The 23,234-nt window shown below is 30.7% G+C and overlaps 1 protein-coding gene and 1 long non-coding RNA gene across 2 annotated transcripts; both read right to left on the reverse strand.

Annotated features, from left to right (window-relative positions):
- Window positions 1–1,202: 1,202 nt before the first annotated feature.
- Window positions 1,203–13,310, reverse strand: LOC111702989 (uncharacterized). Its single transcript, XM_023474823.1, has 12 exons — window positions 13,201–13,310; window positions 13,017–13,088; window positions 12,334–12,388; window positions 12,222–12,266; window positions 11,105–11,164; window positions 11,011–11,042; window positions 9,940–9,983; window positions 7,798–7,908; window positions 7,338–7,370; window positions 3,481–3,570; window positions 2,250–2,305; window positions 1,203–2,031 (listed from the first exon to the last, which is right to left on the reverse strand). The coding sequence occupies exons 1-12, from the start codon at window positions 13,256–13,258 to the stop codon at window positions 1,971–1,973; spliced, it is 717 nt and encodes a 238-aa protein (XP_023330591.1). The 5' UTR covers window positions 13,259–13,310; the 3' UTR covers window positions 1,203–1,970.
- Window positions 13,311–16,249: 2,939 nt separating this feature from the next.
- On the reverse strand, window positions 16,250–20,970 carry LOC111703000 (uncharacterized). The gene is made up of 3 exons (XR_002765540.1): window positions 20,927–20,970; window positions 19,542–19,602; window positions 16,250–16,404 (listed from the first exon to the last, which is right to left on the reverse strand). It is a non-coding gene; the product is annotated as an uncharacterized LOC111703000 (long non-coding RNA).
- Window positions 20,971–23,234: the final 2,264 nt, after the last annotated feature.

Raw genomic sequence — 23,234 nt, forward strand, 5'->3', positions numbered from 1 at the left:
CAGTGAAAATTGTGAAAATCCAGCTATGTATTAAAAATGTGCAAAAAAAATACATATTTTAATACATAAAGAAATGAGAGAAATTTAGCCAAAATTTTAATTTAATAATTTTGCAATCTGATCTTCCAAACAAATGTAACAGGTTGAAATCCAATGACGGGAAGTGAGAGTTTAAGCTCAACAAATAATGATGATTTATTTTTCAGAAATCTTCCATGTTGTTTTAAGATTGTAATCCACAAAATAGAAGAATAAATATGATAATTATTAACAATGAGATGATTTTAGTTTTTCTTTTCTTCATTAAGTTACATGTTCTTCAACATGAGACATAGGTTCCAATATGAAGTTTTTTTTTCGTTAGCTCATGATAAAACTGTAAGAAAATGTTTCATAGGCTAGAGCCGGCCGATTCCAATGCTGACTAAATCCCTTTGGTGCAGCTGTTAATCGTAATTTGGTTCGTGTTTTTTTTAAACTTTTCAAAATAGTATTCTGAGAAGTTTGAGATTATTAGACTTTGCAATAATTTAATCCTAAGCAAAGAAAAAATTAATCAAAAACGACTGCATAAACAAATTCGTTTTTGGATCGTTTATGCTTTTTTTTGCATCAACATTTGACATAGTGTAAGAATTGCAAAATCGTTAATTTTGAAATTGTTCAGGAACGGAATTAGCCGTTGGGTCATTTCAAAACAAAAGGAACAATTTTTTGACAATTATGGAAGTGGCCATTTCTGATTTGGCTGAAATTTTGCACACAGTTCAAAGTTTAAGATAAAACATATTTCATTTTACAATTTTTTTGGGTCGGAGTTAAACGGCTCCAAAACTTTCAAAATTTCAAAATTTGAGAAAATTTTTTTTTTATCCTTACTTAAAACTTTTTTTAATCCTTAAGCTTAAAGCTAAGTTTTTGAAATTTGATTTCTTTTAAAATATTTTTGGGGTAAAAAAATATTAATTTGAAAAAAACATAGTAGCTGTTGACACTTTTTTCTCAAAAATTATAAAATCTTAAATTGTTCACTTTTGTTCATCCATGTTGTTTTGGCTCTAGGTGGGGAGAAAATACTCTAGAAGTAGTAACAGAAAACATTGATATACATAAAAATACACTCTAAAGCCGTTTTTAACTTAATATTTATATTTTTAACAATAATATTCAACAATTAAAAATTATCACAATTTTATTATTACAAGCTAAACAAAAAACCATGTAAATAATAAATAATAATTTCTCAGTATGCGATTCTTTTTAATCCACAGTTTTTAACTCTTTTGTGATGGTAAGACTAATATTTTAAACAGAAACAATTTTCTAGCAAATACTTAACTTTAAAATGATATAAAATAAAATAATTTTTCTTTTAAGAAATCCATTATTGGTGCCCGAAATATTTTGTGTAAGCTGCCCGTATTTCTTGGTAGCCCCCCTCCTTCATTTTTATCTTGGTGTGAAACGGGCTTAAAGAACTTTGCTTAAGATTTAAAAGTTTTTTTCTTTAAATTGTAAGTAAAATAATTATTTAGAGTTTGGAATTAAGCAATGGATGCAGAAGTAGTTTAACTGTATATGACTGAAAGAATTCTTTGTTTGAGCAAGTTATGGAAATTGGGTTATTATGTACATTTTCAATAGGGTTGACAATCCCTGGGGGAGATTTTTAAAAAGCTATGAAGCAATGTAATTGAGATATTGGAGTAATTATCTGGCTATCTATCAAACTGTTATAAATCTTAAAAAAGTTAAAATATAAAATAGTTTATTTTGATTTTGTCCATCCTAAAATATCAAGGTGTTCTCAAATCTTAGTGTAAAAAAGCTAACAGCTTTCTTAAAAACTGTTTTTTTTTCAATCATTCAGAAGCGCAATATATCTTATTTTTTATCATTTAGGAGCAATATATCCTTTTTATCATTCAAAAGCAAAGAGGAGTAATCAGTCCATTTATGTAGAACTTTTTCTAATGTATGGCATCCTGATGAACCCAAAGTACATCATACCAGGTCTTCTGAGTTTCAATACTAGAAAAATACAACTAAATACTTAGATTTTTATTTTCCATGGGTTCATGAGAACAATTTGTCAAAAAAATTCTTTAAGATCCTCGGTAAAAGAGAAATTTTTTACTAACTTGCAAAGCTAAATTTCAATGTACCAATTATAGAAGGATTTTTAAAAGCTCTGTTTTAATAAAAAATCTCGGTATATTGTGAAAAATTGTAAATAAAAATTGACTTACTCTAGTTCATGTCTTGTAGTAACATTGGCAGGAAAGTAACCATTGTCCAGAAATGCCTAAAAAACGGGGGGCCGGTCACAACAACAAAGATTTTAAGAATATGTTAAAATCATGTAATTATTTTTTTCTAATACCATTTTAAAGTTTAACTGTTTAAGAAATACTTTTTATGATAGAGTATCATCTCGTCTAATCCGGACCGGGTCCTAAAACCAGTTTATACAGTTCGGACATATTTTTAAATATTCATGTACTAATCTTGTATTTGGGTTCTATCGAGGAATATATTAATGCGACCATTTTTTCTTTTCAAAATTGATATAGCAATTTTTAAATGTTTTTGCATTTATTCATGGAGTTATAAAAAGTTTAGGAGTTTAGGAGTTTAAAGTTTTGAAATTTTGAAGTATTGAAGTGTTGAAGTATTGAAGTGTTGAAGTGTTGAAGTATTGAAGTGTTGAAGTATTGAAGTGTTGAAGTGTTGAAGTGTTGAAGTGTTGAAGTGTTGAAGTGTTGAAGTATTGAAGTGTTGAAGTGTTGAAGTGTGGAACTGATGGAAGTGTGGAACTGTGGGAAGTATTGGTACTTGGAGTTGTCAATAATAAACTAAGATTAATATTTTTTATGTCTGGTTCAGAATCTAAAACTTCCGGAAATTTTTAAAAATGCACTCGATATTAAGGACTTAATAAAATTTGATTCTTCCACGGATGCTTACGAGGCAATTTAGATGGCGGCCCTAACCACGACCTAACTTTTAAAATTAAGCGCCTCATTTTCTAGAGTTAGACGAGATCATACTCTATCCTTGATATGCCCAAGTGTTTGAACAAAACCTAATACTTTGTTCGTGCGCTTAAGCCAAATTTTGATCCCAACAGAAAATGCTAAAAATGAACCAAATGAAATGATTTGAATTATCTTTTATGTTGTTCTTTTATTTCAAAGTCCTGGTTAAAGTTTATCGTAAACCAAAATCAGTTTTCAACAAATCTAGCTATTTAAAATCAATTAAAAAGATAAATAAAGAAAATCCAGCGACATTTGTAAAACATGAAAATTTTTGTGTTTTTTACTCGATCGAAAAAATTCAACTAATTTGGTTGTTACATCTTTTCGGCAGCGGGATCTATCAATTTTTGATTTTTTTTCTCAGTTTTATTTTTGGCAATGTTAAAAATGTGAAATATTTTTGCATACATATAATGCCCAAGTGATGTTCAGTTGTTACCTTTATAAGAGGTTGAATGTCTGGGCACAGTCCCATCATATTGTATGTAATCCATTGCCATTCCATTATTATATATGGAATGTATTTTGTCTTCGGGAAATAAAAAAAAACTTTCAATGTAATAAATTAGCATATGATCTTGAATGCTATTTTTTGAACTCATGGAGAAAAAATCGTAATCTTTACTCAGTAAATTTTGCTTTCAAAGTATTTACGGAAACATTTTTTTAGTTTTATATATTTAACGGGGCTGTAAGCCTAATTTCAAGTGACCCCATAGATAAATAAATAAACATCGTATTTATGCAAAATCACCCTGTATTGTACAGTTCTAGGGGTCAAAGTGTACTTCAATGATAAGCGGGGTGGTTTGGTGTTCTAGTGGATTTCATAATTAGGATATAACTCGGGAGTCATGACTTCAATTTTTATTTGCGCATACCATTTTTTTAGGGGGGTGGGCTCGGCTTTTCTTACTTTCAAAAATGAGATTCCTATCGGTTATGGGGGGCAAAACTGGCTAAAAGTAAACGTTTTTCTAAATGAACATGCATATGACACCAATACATTTTCAAAACGCCCTACGCTAGCATATCCTTTAATTCTACCGTTAAACCCCAAATAAGCCATACATCGAAAGAATTTATCAAATGTCGTATTCTTCACTTTCTAATAATGGAATGTTGCAGATATTTAGTTTTTTTAATTAAATGATTGTATGGGGCTCTTTAAAACTGTTCCCGTAAATCTTCACGTTTAGTGATTCTCTAATTTAATTTTTAATTATTAATGCATGTTTAAATTAAACCAAACTTATTTAGATTACATTGTTGCATGAAAGATTTAAATTTAGATGTGAAACAACAAAATGTTTGCTCAGCTGGATAATTAACATTGTGTTGTAGAAAATATCCAAGTTGACAAATATTAAAAAGGTTGAGGTCTAAAATGCTCAGTATCGTATTGAATACTTATTTTTCAACATATGTTATGTAATAAGTGCAAATTTTCAAAAACTTATTGTTAAAATAAATTTATTAATATTGTTTAATGTTCACATGCACGTCCGTGTTAAGAATTTTTGTTGTTGCTAACGATTTTAATATTAAATTAACTATTGTTTAAAATAGTAAATGACATGCATGATATATATTAACCACATTTATAATTTTATGCATGACACGTACGTATCATATTCATTTGTGAACAATTGCATACATGCATGGAATTTTTTGTAAAAATAAGCAATTGCACATTTAGAGTTGCACATTAATATCAAAGATTACATTGTCAGTACTCAGTAACATTATCATTTTTGATAATAACAAGAAAAATAAAAATAAAGATTTTTAAAATTAGAATAAGGCCAGAAAATCATTAAACCCGATGAAATTGGTCACAATGAGGAGGTTATCAATTTACTTTTTTGATGTAACTGCACATTGCATGGAACAAATCAATCCCGGTTTTGATGGTCGCATTTTCTAAACCTTAAAAGCCCTGAGAGCAGATGATTTGAAAATGATTGGCATATAATTAATTTTTTGGGCATAATAAACATATTTTAAAAATAATAGAAATTCAAATTCTCAGAAAAGTAAAACGACATTTAAAACATGCTTTCATTATTTTTACAGTGAAACCCAAAATAACGAATACATCGAAAGATTTCATCAAATGTCGTATTCTCTACTTTCTGATAATGGAATGTTGCAGATATTTAGTTTTTTTTATTAAATGATTATATGGAACTCTTTATAACTGTACCCGCATATTCAGAGCTATTTATTTATTTTCGCAAATACTGAAATTTACGAAATATAGTATAAAACTCATTGAAAAATTGTCAAGACGACATTTGATAAATTCTTCCGATATATCCGTTATTAAAAGTTTCACTGTAAGTGTCGAGTAAAAATTGCACGAAATTTTGATATAATTTTGCTTTGATGTGCAAAAGCTATTTCGCGCAAATTCTTAAGAAAATCTTGGTTTTTGCGTATTTCGTTAATTCCTGCTTTTTCGTTACTGCGACTTATATCGTTATTTAAAAAATTTCAGAAATTCCTAGTTGATGAGTTTGCTCAAATATGCAATATTTTCAAAGAATACTCAGCTTGTTAAAAATTTCCACCTAACCACATCTGTACATTTATGTATTTTACTGCATAACCTCCACAGTCCAACACTTCCCAAACCAAATGCTGCCACCTGTTATTCTATATTATATATATTCTGAGAACTGTACCTTTACCTAAAATATCTGAAAACACCTCCTGAACACTTAAAAACATGCAGCTTTACTTCATTTAGCTTTTTTCAGAAAGTGTTCATTAAACATTTGAAACTTTTTGCTTTTAGAAAAATTTAATAAAATGAAAAATCTAGGTTTTTTTCGAAAAACCGAAGACGACTGTACCATATGCAATGCACCGATCAACCAAAAACTTTCACAATATGCTAATATTGGATCACATCACCAATTGAACCTATGCACCCCCCAAAAAAAATTTAACCTCTTTCATGTGTTACCCTAAATATATATAAAATATATTACTAATAATTAAAATAAATCTAGTTACATAAATGTAGTTAATGTTAATAGTGATTATATCATAGGAAATGAATAAGAAAGGTGAAAGGTAAAAGGTAGGCAATGATGCTTTTTATCTGATATCGAATCCCTCAATGCCAGAAATGATCGGAAAATTGAAATCAAACCCAACTTGAAACCAAAGAGAATAGAATATATATTGGAGGGGAATTTACTAGAAAAAAGTGTAAAACGGCCATTTTGTTGTACTGTTTTCATACTGCAGGTGTACTTCACTTATTTATGCTATATAACCTTTTGGGCTCTGGAATATCATTTTGTAGAAAATCTCAAATTAATATAATTTAGGCGGGTTTCATAACTGACTAATGATCATTTCACTTTACAAACGATGATTTTCCGTTATAACTATAAATGTTTTTTGTTCACCTAATTCATTATAAAGTTTATTTAACAGCTTAAAAAAAATTCGAAATTGAAATGGATAGTCTAGGGAACATACTGTATAAATGTGCTCTACTGCATATAATTTGTGAACATTTAAATGATTTGTCCACTTTGAACTCCCTTTTAGGCTGAAAGGGACTGAAAAATTTCATACCGAGAGATTCTCTAAATTCCCCTCTAATATATATTCTATTCTCTTTGCTTGAAACCCATAACTTGTTGACTGTATATTTTTAAGGGGGCGGGAGTAAAATTTAAAATTTAAAATATTTAAATTCCCCCTCCCCCATATGAAATCCTAAACTACGCCTTTGGTCCGATTTACATCAGTACCATTTAAATCTTTGTCTAATTAAGTATGATTTCTATGTTTTAGTTTCTTTAAACTGTTATTTTCTTTTGTGGTTTCTCTTAAAAAGTGACTTGCACTTTTCTTGCACAAACTTGGAGAAATTTTCAGAATTAAATACATTTCGAGTCAGAAAAACGACGGTATTTTACACATTTTTTATTAGATTAAGGTTTTACGGATACTGTTGTATACCGGGCATTGTAATATTTGCATGTCATTTGAAATTATACGCTTACAGTCCCTTTAAATAGAAGTATCCATATATATTAAATGTAGATTGTAAAGTAAGAGTAGAGTAGCTGTCCGGGCTGAAAGGAATACTCTATACTTCATTATCTGAGGGTTGTCCTTTTCACGTCAAGGGACTGGCGAAGTAATTGATTTCCATTTTAGAAACCACAAAAATAAATTATTAGTTATCTGAAAGAAAAACAGGGATATTTGAAATTACATGAACAATCCCTTTAATGCCTGGATTTATTGTTTTCAGAAGTTTTTTATTTCCTTTATCTTTTTCTGCAGGAAAGGTATCAGGGCCTAGAATTTTTATACAGTGAAACCCTTAGTAACGAATACATCGGAAGATTTTATCAAATGTCGACTTTACAATTTTTCAATGAGTTTTATATAAATTTAAGTATTTGCGAAAATAAATAAATAGCCATGAATATGCGGGAACAGTTTTAAAGAGTTCCATATAATCATTTAATTAAAAAACTAAATATCTGCAACATTCCATTATCAGAAAGTGAAGAATACGACATTTGATGAATTCTTTCGATGTATTCGTTATTAAGGGTTTCACTGTAGGTAAACTGAAGGAATCTGATCCTTAAAAAAAAATTAAAAAGAATAAAAATATTTCACTAAATTTTTCAGATTTTGCACATTTTTCTACCATTATTGGTGAATTCCCAAGGAAAGGTTAATGGAAATTTGTTGGAGCCTAGAAAAATGTAGATACCTTACATTCTGCTCCCTGGATGTCCATTTTAACTATAACTGTATCAGTATGCACAACATCAAGAAGTTCGTTAAATGTTATTGACTCTACCCCTTCTCCTATCTCTTCACTCTTAAATCAAATTAAATTAAATCAAATAAAGAAACGGATTACTTGTCTCATTCTCTATTTTTCCAATCTGTATACCTTTAAATCTTGGTGTCTTGATATTTCAAACTATGATTTTTTTAGTGTTTTATACATCGAGTAATCAAAGCTTGAAATATCAACGATTTACTACACGAGGGAAATAATTTAATGAATTTAAGCTAGATTTAATCTATAGGACATGGACAAATCCTTAATAACCGATTCAAGATAAGTGGTTGAACCGTCTCTAGACCTAGCTAAAATTCATTAAACCCGTGCTCAGGTTGCAAAGATATAGAAATTATAAAATTAAAGTGCTTCGCCAAGTAATTAATACATTTAACTCAAATAAATAGAAAATAGAATAAATATAGAAAAAGTGCATTGTTGAAGGGGCCATCATAAAATTTTATGAGTTGAGCTAAAGTTTCCTGGAGGTGTCAGAACTTTCCCTTTTATGTTTATAAAGATACAGATTTCCCTGTATGATCATTTAAGGACTGCAATATGTTTTTGTTTAAATATATTGACAAACTTAGCCTAGGTGTGTCACACATTTTTTTGTTGCATATTTTTTAAAACTTCTTATAAATCTGATAAAGTTTGATTTTTAATGGTTGCAAATATCTATTAAAAACTTTCTTAAACCGGAATATTTTTTCTAAATTCATTTAGGTAAGAGTTTAAGTCAAAATAAGTATTGATAAATATTGCTTTACATCTAGTAGATATCTTTAAACAAAAATATTTAATACCGTTATAAAGCATTTCTGGGTATCACTTTACTCTAGTTTTGTATTATTTTCATTCATGTAAAACANCCCCACACAGTACCTAACAGTACCCCATAGTACCTAACAGTACCTCGGTGTACCCTGCAGTACCCCTTATTACCACAAATTTCCCCGCAGTATCACCCAGGACCCCCAAGTTCCCACCAGTACCTCCCAGTACCACTCAGTACCCAGAAGAGTACCCCGCAGTACCCCCTAGTACCCCGATTCCATCCAGTACCTACAGTATCCTAAGTACCACACAGTCTTAAAAGTTAAAAAGGATTTTTTTTCTTAAACACAATTAATTGTGGTTGGAGTTTATAAATTATTCATAGCGCTTGCTGCAAAACAGATTTTTGAGATACAAATTGGTGTGGTTGCACTTCCTCCCTCCAAATAGTGATCAGCTCATTAGTTTTAAACTATGCATCAGAATCTCTTCTTCTAGAAGTTGCATCTTAAGTTGAAAATTAAATTCCCATTTCTAGTATCAACAGTGCAGGGATTCAAATGTATTTCGTCGTCTTTTATTTTCATTTCAAAGTTAGAAACAATGTGTTTTTAAGTTATTTTCAACAGGGTATTTCTAGACAAAAGTATGACATCACGATTGCAAAGTAATTTCTTGTGTGAAGTTTAGGGTTCAAATAGGTTGCATATGGAAATTAACATATTTTTGGGAAAGTTAAAAACATTTGAAATTAAAATTATTTTTGACACACGAGGCTTATTACTACAATATAATTCACCAAAATCATACTGCAGTCCTTTAATTTTCATACAGGGAAATTTTCATTGTTAAAACATACCATGCAAGGAATGTTCTGACAAAAAAATTGCAGTTGGATTAAATTGCGTTTTTCATTTCTGTTGGATGTTTTAACGAACAAAACATTCGACACACATTTTTCCATGATGCAAACCTTTGATTAAAGGTCTACGACATCAGGTTGTAAAGATATATGAAAATGGAAAATCAAAATTTGTAGAAAATTTCTAACCAGTTCTTTGCAACCTGATTATGCAAACCTTTGATATTTCTAAGTTTGGCTATTTAAGCTAAAATAATTCATCGTTAAAATATTCATGGTCCCCCGACATCCGGATCCAAACCTATCAGGATTACAATCTTGAATTTTAGGCGAGTGTGATCAGTTCCGTTTTTTCCATTTAAAAATGTTCCACATTTCAATAAATTCCATGTTAGGATTTTGTAAAAAAAAAAACATAAGATTACCGGTTTGGTTCTAGCAACGTCTGCAGTGACAAAGGGTGTTGCACCTTAAATAATACATTTTTTACCAAGGTTTTTTTCCATCTCAAATATATTTTTTTCAATTTTGACTGGTCCTTTTTCCAATGAAAACCAGAGGTTAACAATTATGCTAAAATATAAAACAAAAGTAGCTTTTATATCAAAATTATTAATTTTGAAACCAAGCTAACTTCCACTTTTATATTACCAAAATAATCGATTTATTCATTATTTGTCATGTCATATTGGAGCGTGGATAGCTCTAAATTGGGATTTTTGGGATACAACTAACTAGAGATGGGCATATTTGGGATACAACTAGAGATGGGCATATTTGGAATAAACTAGAGATGGGCATATTTCTTGTGAACAAACGATAGAGAAACGACTTAGACCGTTCACAGAAATAAAAAATCTAGTGTAATCGACCGAAAAAAGAGAGCGATTTAAAATCGTTCGAACGATCTTAAAAAAAACTATAGTGTTTTTATTGAACAGACGAAAGATTTTGGAATAAAAACTATCGTATTTTTACTAAACGAACGATTTTTTCAAACAATTTTTTAAAAAACCCATAGCACTTTTATTGAACTAACTTTTCTTTTGTATTAATTTAAAAAAACGTCGTTTTATTTACAACACGAACGATTTTATTCTACGATCTATTAGACCCATAGCTTGTCTAATTTTGATTTTACGCACATGTAAATTTATCCAGTTAAATGTTAGAAAGGAATGGAGTCTTTGTAACAAACTCTGATTTTCTAATACTTATATTTCTTCCAACTGATGGTGTAAACCTTTGATATTTCAAACTTAGATTAATTGGAATTAATAGTTTAAAATATCTAGGTCTACGGCATTGGATTACAAAGATACAGAGATTAGAAAATCATATTTTGTGACAAAGACTCAATTCCCCTTAAAAAAATTTTTGTTCATCTCAATATCTCTTTAATAACAAGAGTTATGAAAACACTTAATATTTCAGTATTACGTGCAATTTACTTTAGATTGACGTGAAACAGAATGCATGGTTCTTCAGTAAGTTGCCTTGAAGATATTCCAATATGATATGGATCACTCTGTATATTTAATTATAACTTAAATACAATCTTTATCTTTTGATTAAATGAACAAAATGAACCTGATTGTATGAGGTATGTACCGTACATTATCTTGGCTTCCGTGCAGTACAGTGCTTAGTCTTGTATACAGAGCAAACTCAGGATTAAACAGAGATTAAGACAAAAACATTGTTGGTACGAGGTATGTTCATTAAGTTTTGCGATTTTTTAATTTCTAGACGTCTTAGGCCTCAGCTCTGTATTTTTTTTCAAAGCTCACTGTATATCCCCTGGTTGTCTTCTCCCATTTATTTATTATCATATAGAGGACGTGAGTCAGACTCTAATAAAAACGCATAAAGTACTTCCAGTATCTATATTTCTTATAACTTATTACTAGAGGGTTCAGAACATGAGTCTATATCAATATCACACGTGTTAGACTGTCCGTCAGTACAATGCCCCGTATCCGTTCTATCTCATTCTGTTGAATCTTGTGGAACTTGTTTAACGCGGCCAGGCATCGTCTTCCACAATCAGACTTTTTTTTTTACTTAATCCACCTTTTCCTGCTTGCAGGTTGTACTACACGGGATTTTTAAAAATGTTTCGACAGGACAGTAACACTTGTGGTGCTCAATACACAAAAATTTGTTCTAAAACTTTCCAAATACAAATTGCAGACACCTTTAAAATGATACAAAATGCATTAGAAATGATATGTACAAGGTGAGAATGTTGGCAACACAAGGAATAAAACCGCGAATTCCCCACAAATAGTCGACACAATTGAAGATTTCTCAAACCAATTTTGCCAGACTTCTGAGTTTATGATTTTTGATGAGTTTGGTGCTCCATACAAAGTTGTAAAGCACGATTTGAAAAATGACAAAGATTTGGACAACATTTGCTCCAAAAAGGCTCTGGGCAAAGAAACTAATTTGTTTGATGAAACGCAGATACAACAATAAAACCCTAAGAAATCCTTTCTACAATAAGCGACGTTTATACTTATAATTATAGGGATGTACCTTTATAAAAATTTCGCAAAACTTATTGAACATCCCTTTACAGCGACTGTACGACGTTATTTTAATTATATGATTCAAAAATACGCAATAAATAACAATATTTTAACCTTAATCCAAATAAGTTAAATTGAATTTTGTTTGATAATGTTGAATGTTGCCCAAATTCCTGATGTATGCTAGATTAGTTTTGAACGGATCCACTGCCACGACACTAAACAAAACAAAAAATTATCAAAATAAATATTAAAAAAATAATTTAAGAAATATTCTGCATTTACCTGTAGTTTGCAGCAGCAGCAGTGACGCTGAACATACCAATATTTGATCCAACATCTAAAATGACAAAAAAACTCGAAAATAAAAAAAATATTTTTAGAAATTTGTCACAATAACAACCTAATTTAAGACCAATCTAATATCTTTATTTTTGCAACCCAACGTCGTAAACTTTTGATATTTCAGATTGTTAATTCAGCGAGACCAAATAGTCTAAGCTTGAAATATCGCCATAAGGTTGCAATTAACCACCCTTGTTAAAAAATTGCTTGCATAAATGTCATAAAAGCATTGATATTTCAAACTATGAAATCTGTTAGGTTAAGTATCTAAAAAAACACTTTGAAATGCCATTGGTTTACCAGGTTGCAATTTTATAGAAAATAGAAAATTTAAGTTTGAATTGAGGAGAATGTTTGTTTACCTTATAATTATATTTGATGATTATTTAGTTTTCTAAAATCTCTAATAACTTTGCTTTATAACCATATATATAGCAGACCTAATCTAACTATAATCAACATTTTTTTTCAGTAAAAAAAGCCAGAAAAAAGATTTTACTATTTTAATAAACAGTTTTAACCTCTGTATAATTAATTCTATTAGAGTTTTAACATTTTTAAAGACCTTATTATCAAAAGATTATTATTTAATTAAAAAATTAATTAAATTTTACAATGTTTACCCAGCAATGTAGCATTAGGATAAGCTTGTAGTATTTTTAGCATCAATTGTAACATATCTCTCTCCCAATAACCTTAATTACACGGATAGAAAATCGTGTTATTGTTTCTGAATAATTAAAAAAAACTTTTTAATGGAAACAATCTTTATGTCACGTCAATCGTCAAACAGAAATAAATAATCACCTTCATAATATATATACCCAGATATAACAGAATCAACATCTAGCCCTTTTATACACATCAAATAATGCTCTAATTTCTTCCCAAAATTTATCTTGCAGCTGCCGCAATCAAAAACGATAATTGAATGAAATTGAATGAAATTGAATGAAATTGAATGAAATTGAATGAAATTGAATGAAATTGAATGAAATTGAATGAAATTGAATGAAATTGAATGAAATTGAATGAAATTGAATGAAATTGAATGAAATTGAATGAAATTGAATGAAATTGAATGAAATTGAATGAAATTGAATGAAATTGAATGAAATTGAATGAAATTGAATGAAATTGAATGAAATTGAATGAAANAGAATGTTGGCAACACAAGGAATAAAACCGCGAATTCCCCACAAATAGTCGACACAATTGAAGATTTCTCAAACCAATTTTGCCAGACTTCTGAGTTAATGATTTTTGATGAGTTTGGTGCTCCATACAAAGTTGTAAAGCACGATTTGAAAAATGACAAAGATTTGGACATTATTTGCTCCAAAAAGGTTCTGGGCAAAGAAACTAATTTGTTTGATGAAACGCAGATACAACAATAAAACCCTAAGAAATCCTTTCTACAATAAGCGACGTTTATACTTATAATTATAGGGATGTACCTTTATAAAAATTTCGCAAAACTTATTGAACATCCCTTTACAGCGACTGTACGACGTTATTTTAATTATATGATTCAAAAATACGCAATAAATAACAATATTTTAACCTTAATCCAAATAAGTTAAATTGAATTTTGTTTGATAATGTTGAATGTTGCCCAAATTCCTGATGTATGCTAGATTAGTTTTGAACGGATCCACTGCCACGACACTAAACAAAACAAAAAATTATCAAAATAAATATTAAAAAAATAATTTAAGAAATATTCTGCATTTACCTGTAGTTTGCAGCAGCAGCAGTGACGCTGAACATACCAATATTTGATCCAACATCTACAATGACAAAAAAAACTCGAAATAAAAAAAATATTTTTAGAAATTTGTCACAATAACAACCTAATTTAAGACCAATCTAATTTTTGCAACCCAACGTCGTAAACTTTTGATATTTCAGATTGTTAATTCAGCGAGACCAAATAGTCTAAGCTTGAAATATCGCCATAAGGTTGCAATTAACCACCCTTGTAAAAAAATTGCTTGCATAAATATTAGAGTTTTAACATTTTTAAAAACGCTTATTATCAAAAGATTATTATTTACAAGGATTTAATGCAAGGAAAGTTATCTTAGAGGTGTACGCATCTTTTGTACTGCAGTGTACTGTCACTGATCGGTAATGCAAACACAAGACGGATGTCGAAGCCTGACATGGGATCCATCTTTCAGATAAATAATCAATGAAATATTCTGGTCATAGGACACTATTATGTGAATTATCAAAATTATCAAAATTCATTGCTTTTAACCTCCTCGGATACTAAACGAACACTGATGCATCAATTCTTGTTTACAAATTCCGCCCAGAGAGAACTGGTTTCAATGTGTACGCAGAGTATACGCTACTGCAATTAACTTTCCGTGCATTACATTCTTGATTATTTAATTCAAAACTTAATTAAATTTTACAATGTTTACCTAGCAATGTAGCATTAGGATAAGCTTGTAGTATTTTTAGCATCAATTGTAACATATCTCTCTCCCAATAACCTTAAATACACGGATAGAAAATCGTGTTATTTTTTCTGAATAATTAAAAAAACTTTTTAATGGAAACAATCTTTATGTCACGTCAATCGTCAAACAGAAATAAATAATCACCTTCATAATATATATACCCAGATATAACAGAATCAACATCTAGCCCTTTTATACACATCAAATAATGCTCTAATTTCTTCCCAAAATTTATCTTGCAGCTGCCGCAATCAAAAACGATAATTGAATGAAATTGAATGAAATTGAATGAAATTGAATGAAATTGAATGAAATTGAATGAAATTGAATGAAATTGAATGAAATTGAATGAAATTGAATGAAATTGAATGAAATTGAATGAAATTGAATGAAATTGAATGAAATTGAATGAAATTGAATGAAATTGAATGAAATTGAATGAAATTGAATGAAATTGAATGAAATTGAATGAAATTGAATGAAATTGAATGAAATTGAATGAAATTGAATGAAATTGAATGAAATTGAATGAAATTGAATGAAATTGAATGAAATTGAATGAAATTGAATGAAATTGAATGAAATTGAATGAAATTGAATGAAATTGAATGAAATTGAATGAAATTGAATGAAATTGAATGAAATTGAATGAAATTGAATGAAATTGAATGAAATTGAATGAAATTGAATGAAATTGAATGAAATTGAATGAAATTGAATGAAATTGAATGAAATTGAATGAAATTGAATGAAATTGAATGAAATTGAATGAAATTGAATGAAATTGAATGAAATTGAATGAAATTGAATGAAATTGAATGAAATTGAATGAAATTGAATGAAATTGAATGAAATTGAATGAAATTGAATGAAATTGAATGAAATTGAATGAAATTGAATGAAATTGAATGAAATTGAATGAAATTGAATGAAATTGAATGAAATTGAATGAAATTGAATGAAATTGAATGAAATTGAATGAAATTGAATGAAATTGAATGAAATTGAATGAAATTGAATGAAATTGAATGAAATTGAATGAAATTGAATGAAATTGAATGAAATTGAATGAAATTGAATGAAATTGAATGAAATTGAATGAAATTGAATGAAATTGAATGAAATTGAATGAAATTGAATGAAATTGAATGAAATTGAATGAAATTGAATGAAATTGAATGAAATTGAATGAAATTGAATGAAATTGAATGAAATTGAATGAAATTGAATNAGCTGCAGTTGCACTTCTAGGAATTTGCCCCCCCTTCTAAAATCCTAATTACGGGCCTGCCTCGACTAGATTTTATGTAGGTTACATCCATGTTTGAGTTTCAAGCAAAATTAAGAAAAGTTCATGATTAATATTTGAAAATTCCAATTCCTTTGATTTCGATATTACTTGTAGACAGCTCACTAACACCATTTTCATCTTTCAGCGACAGTTTTGCATTTATAGGGGGCAGCACTGATTTCTTGTGTGGTGGAATATGATTTAAAGAGGGCAGCACTGAACTTGTAGGTGGCTCTGATTCACAAAAAACTAGAAAAAAAATGTGGTTTATTAAAGCGGAGATCAGAAACACACCAAGTGCATAACTAGGGATATGAACCCTGCAATATCCTGTTCGAACCCAGATATAGTTAGCAGAACCCTGTTCGAACCCTGCGGAATCATGTTCAAACCCCGCAGAACCCTGTTCGAACCCCGCCAAAGACTGTTCTTGTTCACACTTCTTTTTTAAATTGCATAGATCTAATAAACACTAAATAAAATTTTAAAAATCTCAACGTCTGAGAGCAGAAGAGCTATTTAATAATCATTGGAATTTATTAGAATTCATCTAGAGACTGATAAAGTCTATTTCGAGAATTTTGTCTCAGCGCTACTAAGGAATAAACGGCATTGACAGTATAAAAAGTATAATAATGAGTATCTTGGAAAGTATCATGAGTATTATGTGCATTATGTTGATGGTTAGACTATAGTTGCGCCTGACTCCAAATAACCTATGGTGAAACTTATTCAATTATCCAAGGATGTAATGCAAGGAAAGTTATTTCAGAAGTGTACAAATCTTTTGTACTGCAGTACAGTCTCTGGGCGCTAATGTAAACACAAGACGGATGTCGAAGCCTGACATGGGATCCATCTTTCACATAAAAAAAATCAATGACATATTCTGGTCATAGGAAACTATTATGTGAATTATCAAAATTATCAAAATTATCAAAATTTAATGCTTTTAACCTCCTCGGATACTAAACGAACACTGATGCATCTATTCTTTTTTACAAATTCCACCCAGGGAGAACTGGTTTCAATATGTACGCAGAGTATACGCGACAGCAATAAACTTTCCATGCATTACAACCTTGCAATTATCCATCTATCTATTATCTACATAAAGTAGAGAGTTACAAATTCAAAAAATCTGAATTTAATCAACAAAATTAATGAATTCATTTAAAAGTATAACTTATAAGTGGTCAAAGCAATTTTAGAAAAAACATTATAATATCAAAATTATATACTTCGTATACACTTTTGATGAAAAGTGGCGAGTTTGAAGAGAGGGAAATAAAAATAGAAGAGTTTATAAGTGTTTGCAGTGTAAATTATTAATGAATACTTTTTTTAATTTGATTTTAAATTAACGTTATTTAACGTTGTTAAAATACAATTTTGATAGAGAAAAAATTACATCAAAATAACATCATATGATGCCATCAAAAATTAAGTCTTTTAAAGTTTTAATTTGCCATTTTTTCCATTTCATATAGTTCACTAGAAGCATAAAATACTACCAAGAAAAAAATTGTATTGATGAAATTTGATCTTAAACCAAAAAAAATAAAAAACGTAAAAAATGTAAAAAAAAACATTGAGAAACGTCTTGAAAAAAAGTTATGTCAAATGATGCCATTAAACATAATTGCGATTCAGCCAGTGATATCTCTGTCTTATATCCGTATACGGAGTCGAAGTATTAACTATATAATAAAGGGTCGAACATTTTTTTATTATTATAAGTTGTAATATCTGCATGATTTGTTTTGAATTGAATTGAATTATTTATATATGTTTTGTGTTTAACCATTTTCTCCTTATAGACGCAACAGATAGAAGTAAGATTAGTATGTGATCACAATTTAATACTTTTCCCCGTAATCCTATACCCCTTTTCATGTTTTGCAAACACTCCCTTTAAATTAGATATCTGGATTGGTTTATAAATCAAAAATTTGCAATTTGTTGTTAAACGTTTCCATCTTTATTATGCATATACTGTAGAGAGGGTTCTCTGAAAATTACAGCCAGATCGGTTGAAAAATGAGGGTGCCGCGTTAAAAAACCCTCTCGCCCATATCAGAGTAGCAGACAATTTATGCTCCAGAAGTTATCCAAGTAACAACAGTGAGGAATTTCCCCAGATTCTCCAGCCGTGGTGACTTCCTTTGAGAAATTTCCGAGGAATTTCTCGAGAATCATTTCCTGTAACTGATTCCTAGGAAATTCTCGAGAAATTTTCCAGAATTGGTCCCCAAGATGAGAGATTTTTGTGGGATCACAGTTTTGAGACTCAGTTCGAGAATATCCTGAGAAATTCTTCAGAATTTTTCCCCACGAAATTTCTCAGAATTTCTCCAGAATAATTCCCTGGAAATTCCTGAGGAATTTTAGGACTTAGTCACCCTCACCATGTTTACAGATTTTTAGGGGAACTTAGTTTCATGAAATTCCTGGGAATTTCTCCGGATTTTCACCCCAGAAAATCCTGAGAATTTCTCCTGATTACTTCTCCGGAAATTCCTGAGAAATTCTTAGTACTTGGTCACCAAGTTTACAGATTTTTATCTGGAAATTCCTGAGAAATTTTAGGACTTAGTCACCCTCACCATGTTTACAGATTTTTAGGGGAACTTAGTTTCATGAAACTCCTGGGAATTTCTCCGGAATTTCACCCCCAGAAAATCCTGAGAATTTCTCCTGGTTACTTCTCCGGAAATTCCTGAGAAATTCTTAGTACTTGGTCACCAAGTTTACAGATTTTTAGGGGAATTAAAAAGAGAATTAGTTTCGAGAAATTCCTGGGAATTTCTCTAGAATTTCACCTCAAGAAATTCCTGAGAAATTCTCCTGAATGCTTCTCCGGAAAGTCCTGGGAAATTCTTAGGACTTGATCACAAAGTTTACGAATTTTTAGGGGAATTAAATAAGAGAATAAGTTTCTAGAAATTTCTGAGAATTTCTCTGGAATTTTTCTCAAGAAATTCCTAGGAATTTCTCAGGAACATTTCTCCGGAAATTCCTGAGAAATTCTCACGACTTCATCACAAAATTTTCAAGTTCCGTTTTTCTCCAATAGGTGTCTCTGAGATTCTCTTCTATTATCAATCATAAATTACATCGTTTAAAAACCCATCCTGAATGAAATGTCTTTCTATAAAATCCCAAAACAGGTTTTTCTTCCGAACTTAAAGACACCTTTCAAGCGCACTGCTCAATCTCCTTCACTTTGGTACTTTATTGATAGAGACTAAATTTGTTGTTCTTAGATACAACGCCTAATGGTCAATTGATTAAGTAATTTTTTCCTACTAAATAGTTTCTGTTAGGTTACTATTAAATTAAAGCATATTTAAGTTTGGATTATTTTGAAAAAAATTGTTACTTACTTTTTAATGCTAAATTAGTATAAAGCACTAGTCCTACAATGACAAGTGTTCCTCCGAAGACCTGCAATATAAATAATACTTTTCATATCTCTAATGACCACACTATTTCTCTTCGTTCCGACTCAAATTCTTTAAATTTATTCAAACCCCACATTATTGTCCCAACAGTTTTGTCCAACTAGAGTCGTGCAATATTTGCGCCTTTTTTCTCTTAATTTGTGTCAAACTTATTCCGTAGTTTTACACAAAACAGATTAACGGAAAATTCCGCACAAATTTAGGAATTTGGTCGAAACGAGTTATCCATTCCGCTGGAAACCCTACGTCAAACTTAAGTATTTTGCTCGCAAGATTTCATACAATATTGTGTTCAATCATTACTACTCTTATTGAAAATAAAAAATTTCTAGTATGTAACCAGAGCTGGGAACTTTAGAATGGATAACCTTTAATCCCAACTACTTAATCCGAATATCCACTGTGGAAACTTTTAATTTTAGTCCTTAATACACTCTTTTTCTCTCTCTTTGGATATCCGTACATTATTTTCTCCAATGAGAGTGCAGGAATATAGTTCGTAAATTGCATTGACCAATGCCAGCCTTAATAATAGATTCTATCCCATGAGAAAAATCCGCAATTTCTAACAAATCAAGAATTTATTTTCGGCCATTTTGTATATTGCATTTTAACTAATGTAACTAATAAATAAAAGATTGAGAAATTAATGAAAGGCCCTTACAGTCATGAAAACGAACCAATCTGGCAGTCTTATAGAATCCAATGTGTTGATCTAGATATTTAATCTCAAGACTAACATAACCTCGAGATTATGTTAGTCTCGAGATTAGCAAAAACAGAGAATTAAGCATTAATCTTGATATCCACCATTCTAAAGTTCACAGCTCAGAGCTGAAAACTTTAGAATGGTGGATATCAAGATCATAGCTCGATCTCCTCTTTTTATTAATTTCCAGATTAAATATGGCGTGTTCTCCCCTTGTTATTAATCTCTATATTAATTTACAGATCGGGATTAAGGAAATACCATTCTGAAGTTTTCAGAGCTGAAAACTTTAGTGGATATCGAGATCAATGCTCGATCTTCTCTTTTTCTTAATCCTCAGATTAAATATGGCTTGTTCTCCCCTTGTTATTAATCTCCAGATTAGTTAACAGACCAGGATTAAGGCTAACCCTTCTCTAAAGTTTTCAGCTCTGCTCAGGTTAATTTTGTTATCTCATACGTGGTGAAATAAAAACTAGTCCCACCAGTTTGATTCTTCAATTTCATTACCCACACTTGTAAAAAATTGCGTGCACAATTTATTTTTGTGGTTGAAGATCAAGATTTAACAAATTAATGCAAAACTCAACAAAATTACCTTCATCTTAATTCTGTCTCGTAAAATAACCATTTTGTGTATCTGAAAATGGTGTACCTAAAAAGCTCTATACTCATGAAACGCTATACACTCACTATATAGTACACTCAAAAAACGCGCTAGTAAAAAAATCTTTCTTATTTGCATGTTTATATGTTCATAATAGCTATTCTATTCTTAACAAATATTTAAGCTACCCAACTATATATGTATGAATTAAAAAAAAAAAATTATCTTAATATACATATTTATTCATAAAAAACTTGACATTGTGCTCGCAAATATATATCTAATCAAATCATAGACAAAAATGTATAATTAATTTAATTTAGAAATCTGGTTTGTGCTTATACTAATACTGGGACGTTAAAAAATATTATTTTCTTTTTGAAATTTTTACTGAGACCATGATAGGAAGATTCCATGACCAAGGAGGGCAAAAATCACAAAAACAAAACTGTCCAAGAGTGTGTTGCAAAAACTAGCCCAAGAACTGTTTGTAGACATGTGAGCAGAGAAGGCAACCGGCTTGACGATTTAGCCAATTTAGAAACTCTTTAATATCATGATGCTGGTTGCGATAAATAAACCACAGACAGGTTTGAGTACTGAAAATTGAAATAATGTTTAAGATTTATTTTGTCGCTTTCCAACCCCCACCATCATCACCTTGTATGACGCCGGTCTAACTAAGCTTCAAAATACACAGCACTATATAATAATTGACCATTCCCCCCTCCCCCCCNTGACCTCGACCTTGCTCTCTCAAACATAGGAGTCAAAGTGGTCAGACAGGGAACCTCTAAACCTAAACCTCGGCCTCTGAATTCTTCTGACCCACAGAGATTCCGTCCTCCTAAACCCTGCGCCATGTGTACAATAATGGGGTTTGAAGCCAACCACTTTTCCCTCAGCAAACACTGTGGATCTGGTAAATTGAGCTCACCTGAGATCTTCAAGTTGATCTCCAACAATAACCTCTGTTTCACCTGCACTCAGGCCCACGGCAATAGTTATAAGTGCAAGCTCACTCTCACGAACGGAACCTCTAGGGTGTGTACCAAGGGATGCTTGCAACATGGAGTCCCTGTGAACAGGAGGGCTTGCATGCACAGCAACCAGGCCCACTTTGTCACGATCCCCAAGGTCAGCGCCAACCAGTCTGTTCCCTTGGTCGAAACCTTGAACCTGGGCGGGACGAAGATAGGAATACAGTATGACACTGGCTGTCAACTCAGCCTCATCTCCAGGTCGGCTCTTTCAACTATACCTCAATACATGTACTCCCTGGGACCCTCGTACAAGATGAAGGTGCTGACCTACTCGGGGAAAGCAAGAGTTATCCTCACCACTGAGGTCAAACTGAAGCTACTCGGGAAAACCCTAAGGCTAGCGATGATAGAGGACGACCTCAACAACGGTTCTGGATTTTCACTTTCAATTCCTCACAAGTGGAGGTCGTTCACGGGGACCTCAACCTCACAGCATACAGGCCAAGTAGAAATTCTACTTGGCGGCGACAACAATTTATTCTTTCATTGCTCTGCTCTGCAGCATTCTGTCTTTTCCAGAAATCTTCCGTGTTTTCCTGGAACAGTCTAAATTTAGTCCATGCTCTAGTGTATAGGCAGGTCTACTCTTGCCTTTATCCCTTCAACAGTAGTAGTATCGTCATGAATCTCCATTTTAAATATTACTAATTGATAGGTTCTTTACAGATAGAAGGATGGTTCAAGACTAACTTGCTTATTTGAATTTATCATTTTGCGAATTTTTTTGCTATGAAATTCCCACATTCTTTTGAATTATCATCTTCCAGTATTAATATTTGAGATTTTCTTTAATATTCACTTTTTAAAAGTTTAAACTTTATATTAGATATATTATATAATTGAGGTACCATTTTTGTGTATTTATTTATTTCGATATTGTTAACATTTGAATTCATATTTCTTTCTTTCCAGGGGCATAAAATAAATAATTCATTCTATATATACCTTCATTCTACATGCTTCATATTTCTAGTCTTTATTCTACATCCACCAAAGTTCAATTTGACTTAGATTTTAAATCCCTAATATTTTTTGTAACTCTTAATTTATGTAGAATTTATTCATAGTAGAAATATGTATCATGTAGAATTACGGTTAGACTTATAAAAATAAAGAATGAATTATTTGTTTTTAATAATTAGAATACATCAAAAAGTCCTTTGCAAATTTCAAAAATATAAAAGTTTAATCTTCCCTTTAAATTGCTTGTACAATTCTTGACAATTGAACATTTTTAATTGCTGCCGATGGGGAGA

This window comes from Eurytemora carolleeae, unplaced genomic scaffold (genome assembly GCF_000591075.1).
Source record: "Eurytemora carolleeae unplaced genomic scaffold, Eaff_2.0 scaffold496, whole genome shotgun sequence".
NCBI classification, from domain to species: domain Eukaryota; kingdom Metazoa; phylum Arthropoda; class Copepoda; order Calanoida; family Temoridae; genus Eurytemora; species Eurytemora carolleeae.

Coding starts and splice junctions, on each gene's coding strand:
- LOC111702989 (XM_023474823.1), bottom strand. CDS start 13,258: ATGTGTATAAAAGGGCTAGATGTTGATTCTGTTATATCTGGGTATATA. Junction 12,267..12,333: donor GCTGCTGCTGCAAACTACAG/GTAAATGCAGAA, acceptor TGTTTTGTTTAG/TGTCGTGGCAGTGGATCCGT. Junction 3,571..7,337: donor TCCTGCAGAAAAAGATAAAG/GAAATAAAAAAC, acceptor TATTTCCCGAAG/ACAAAATACATTCCATATAT.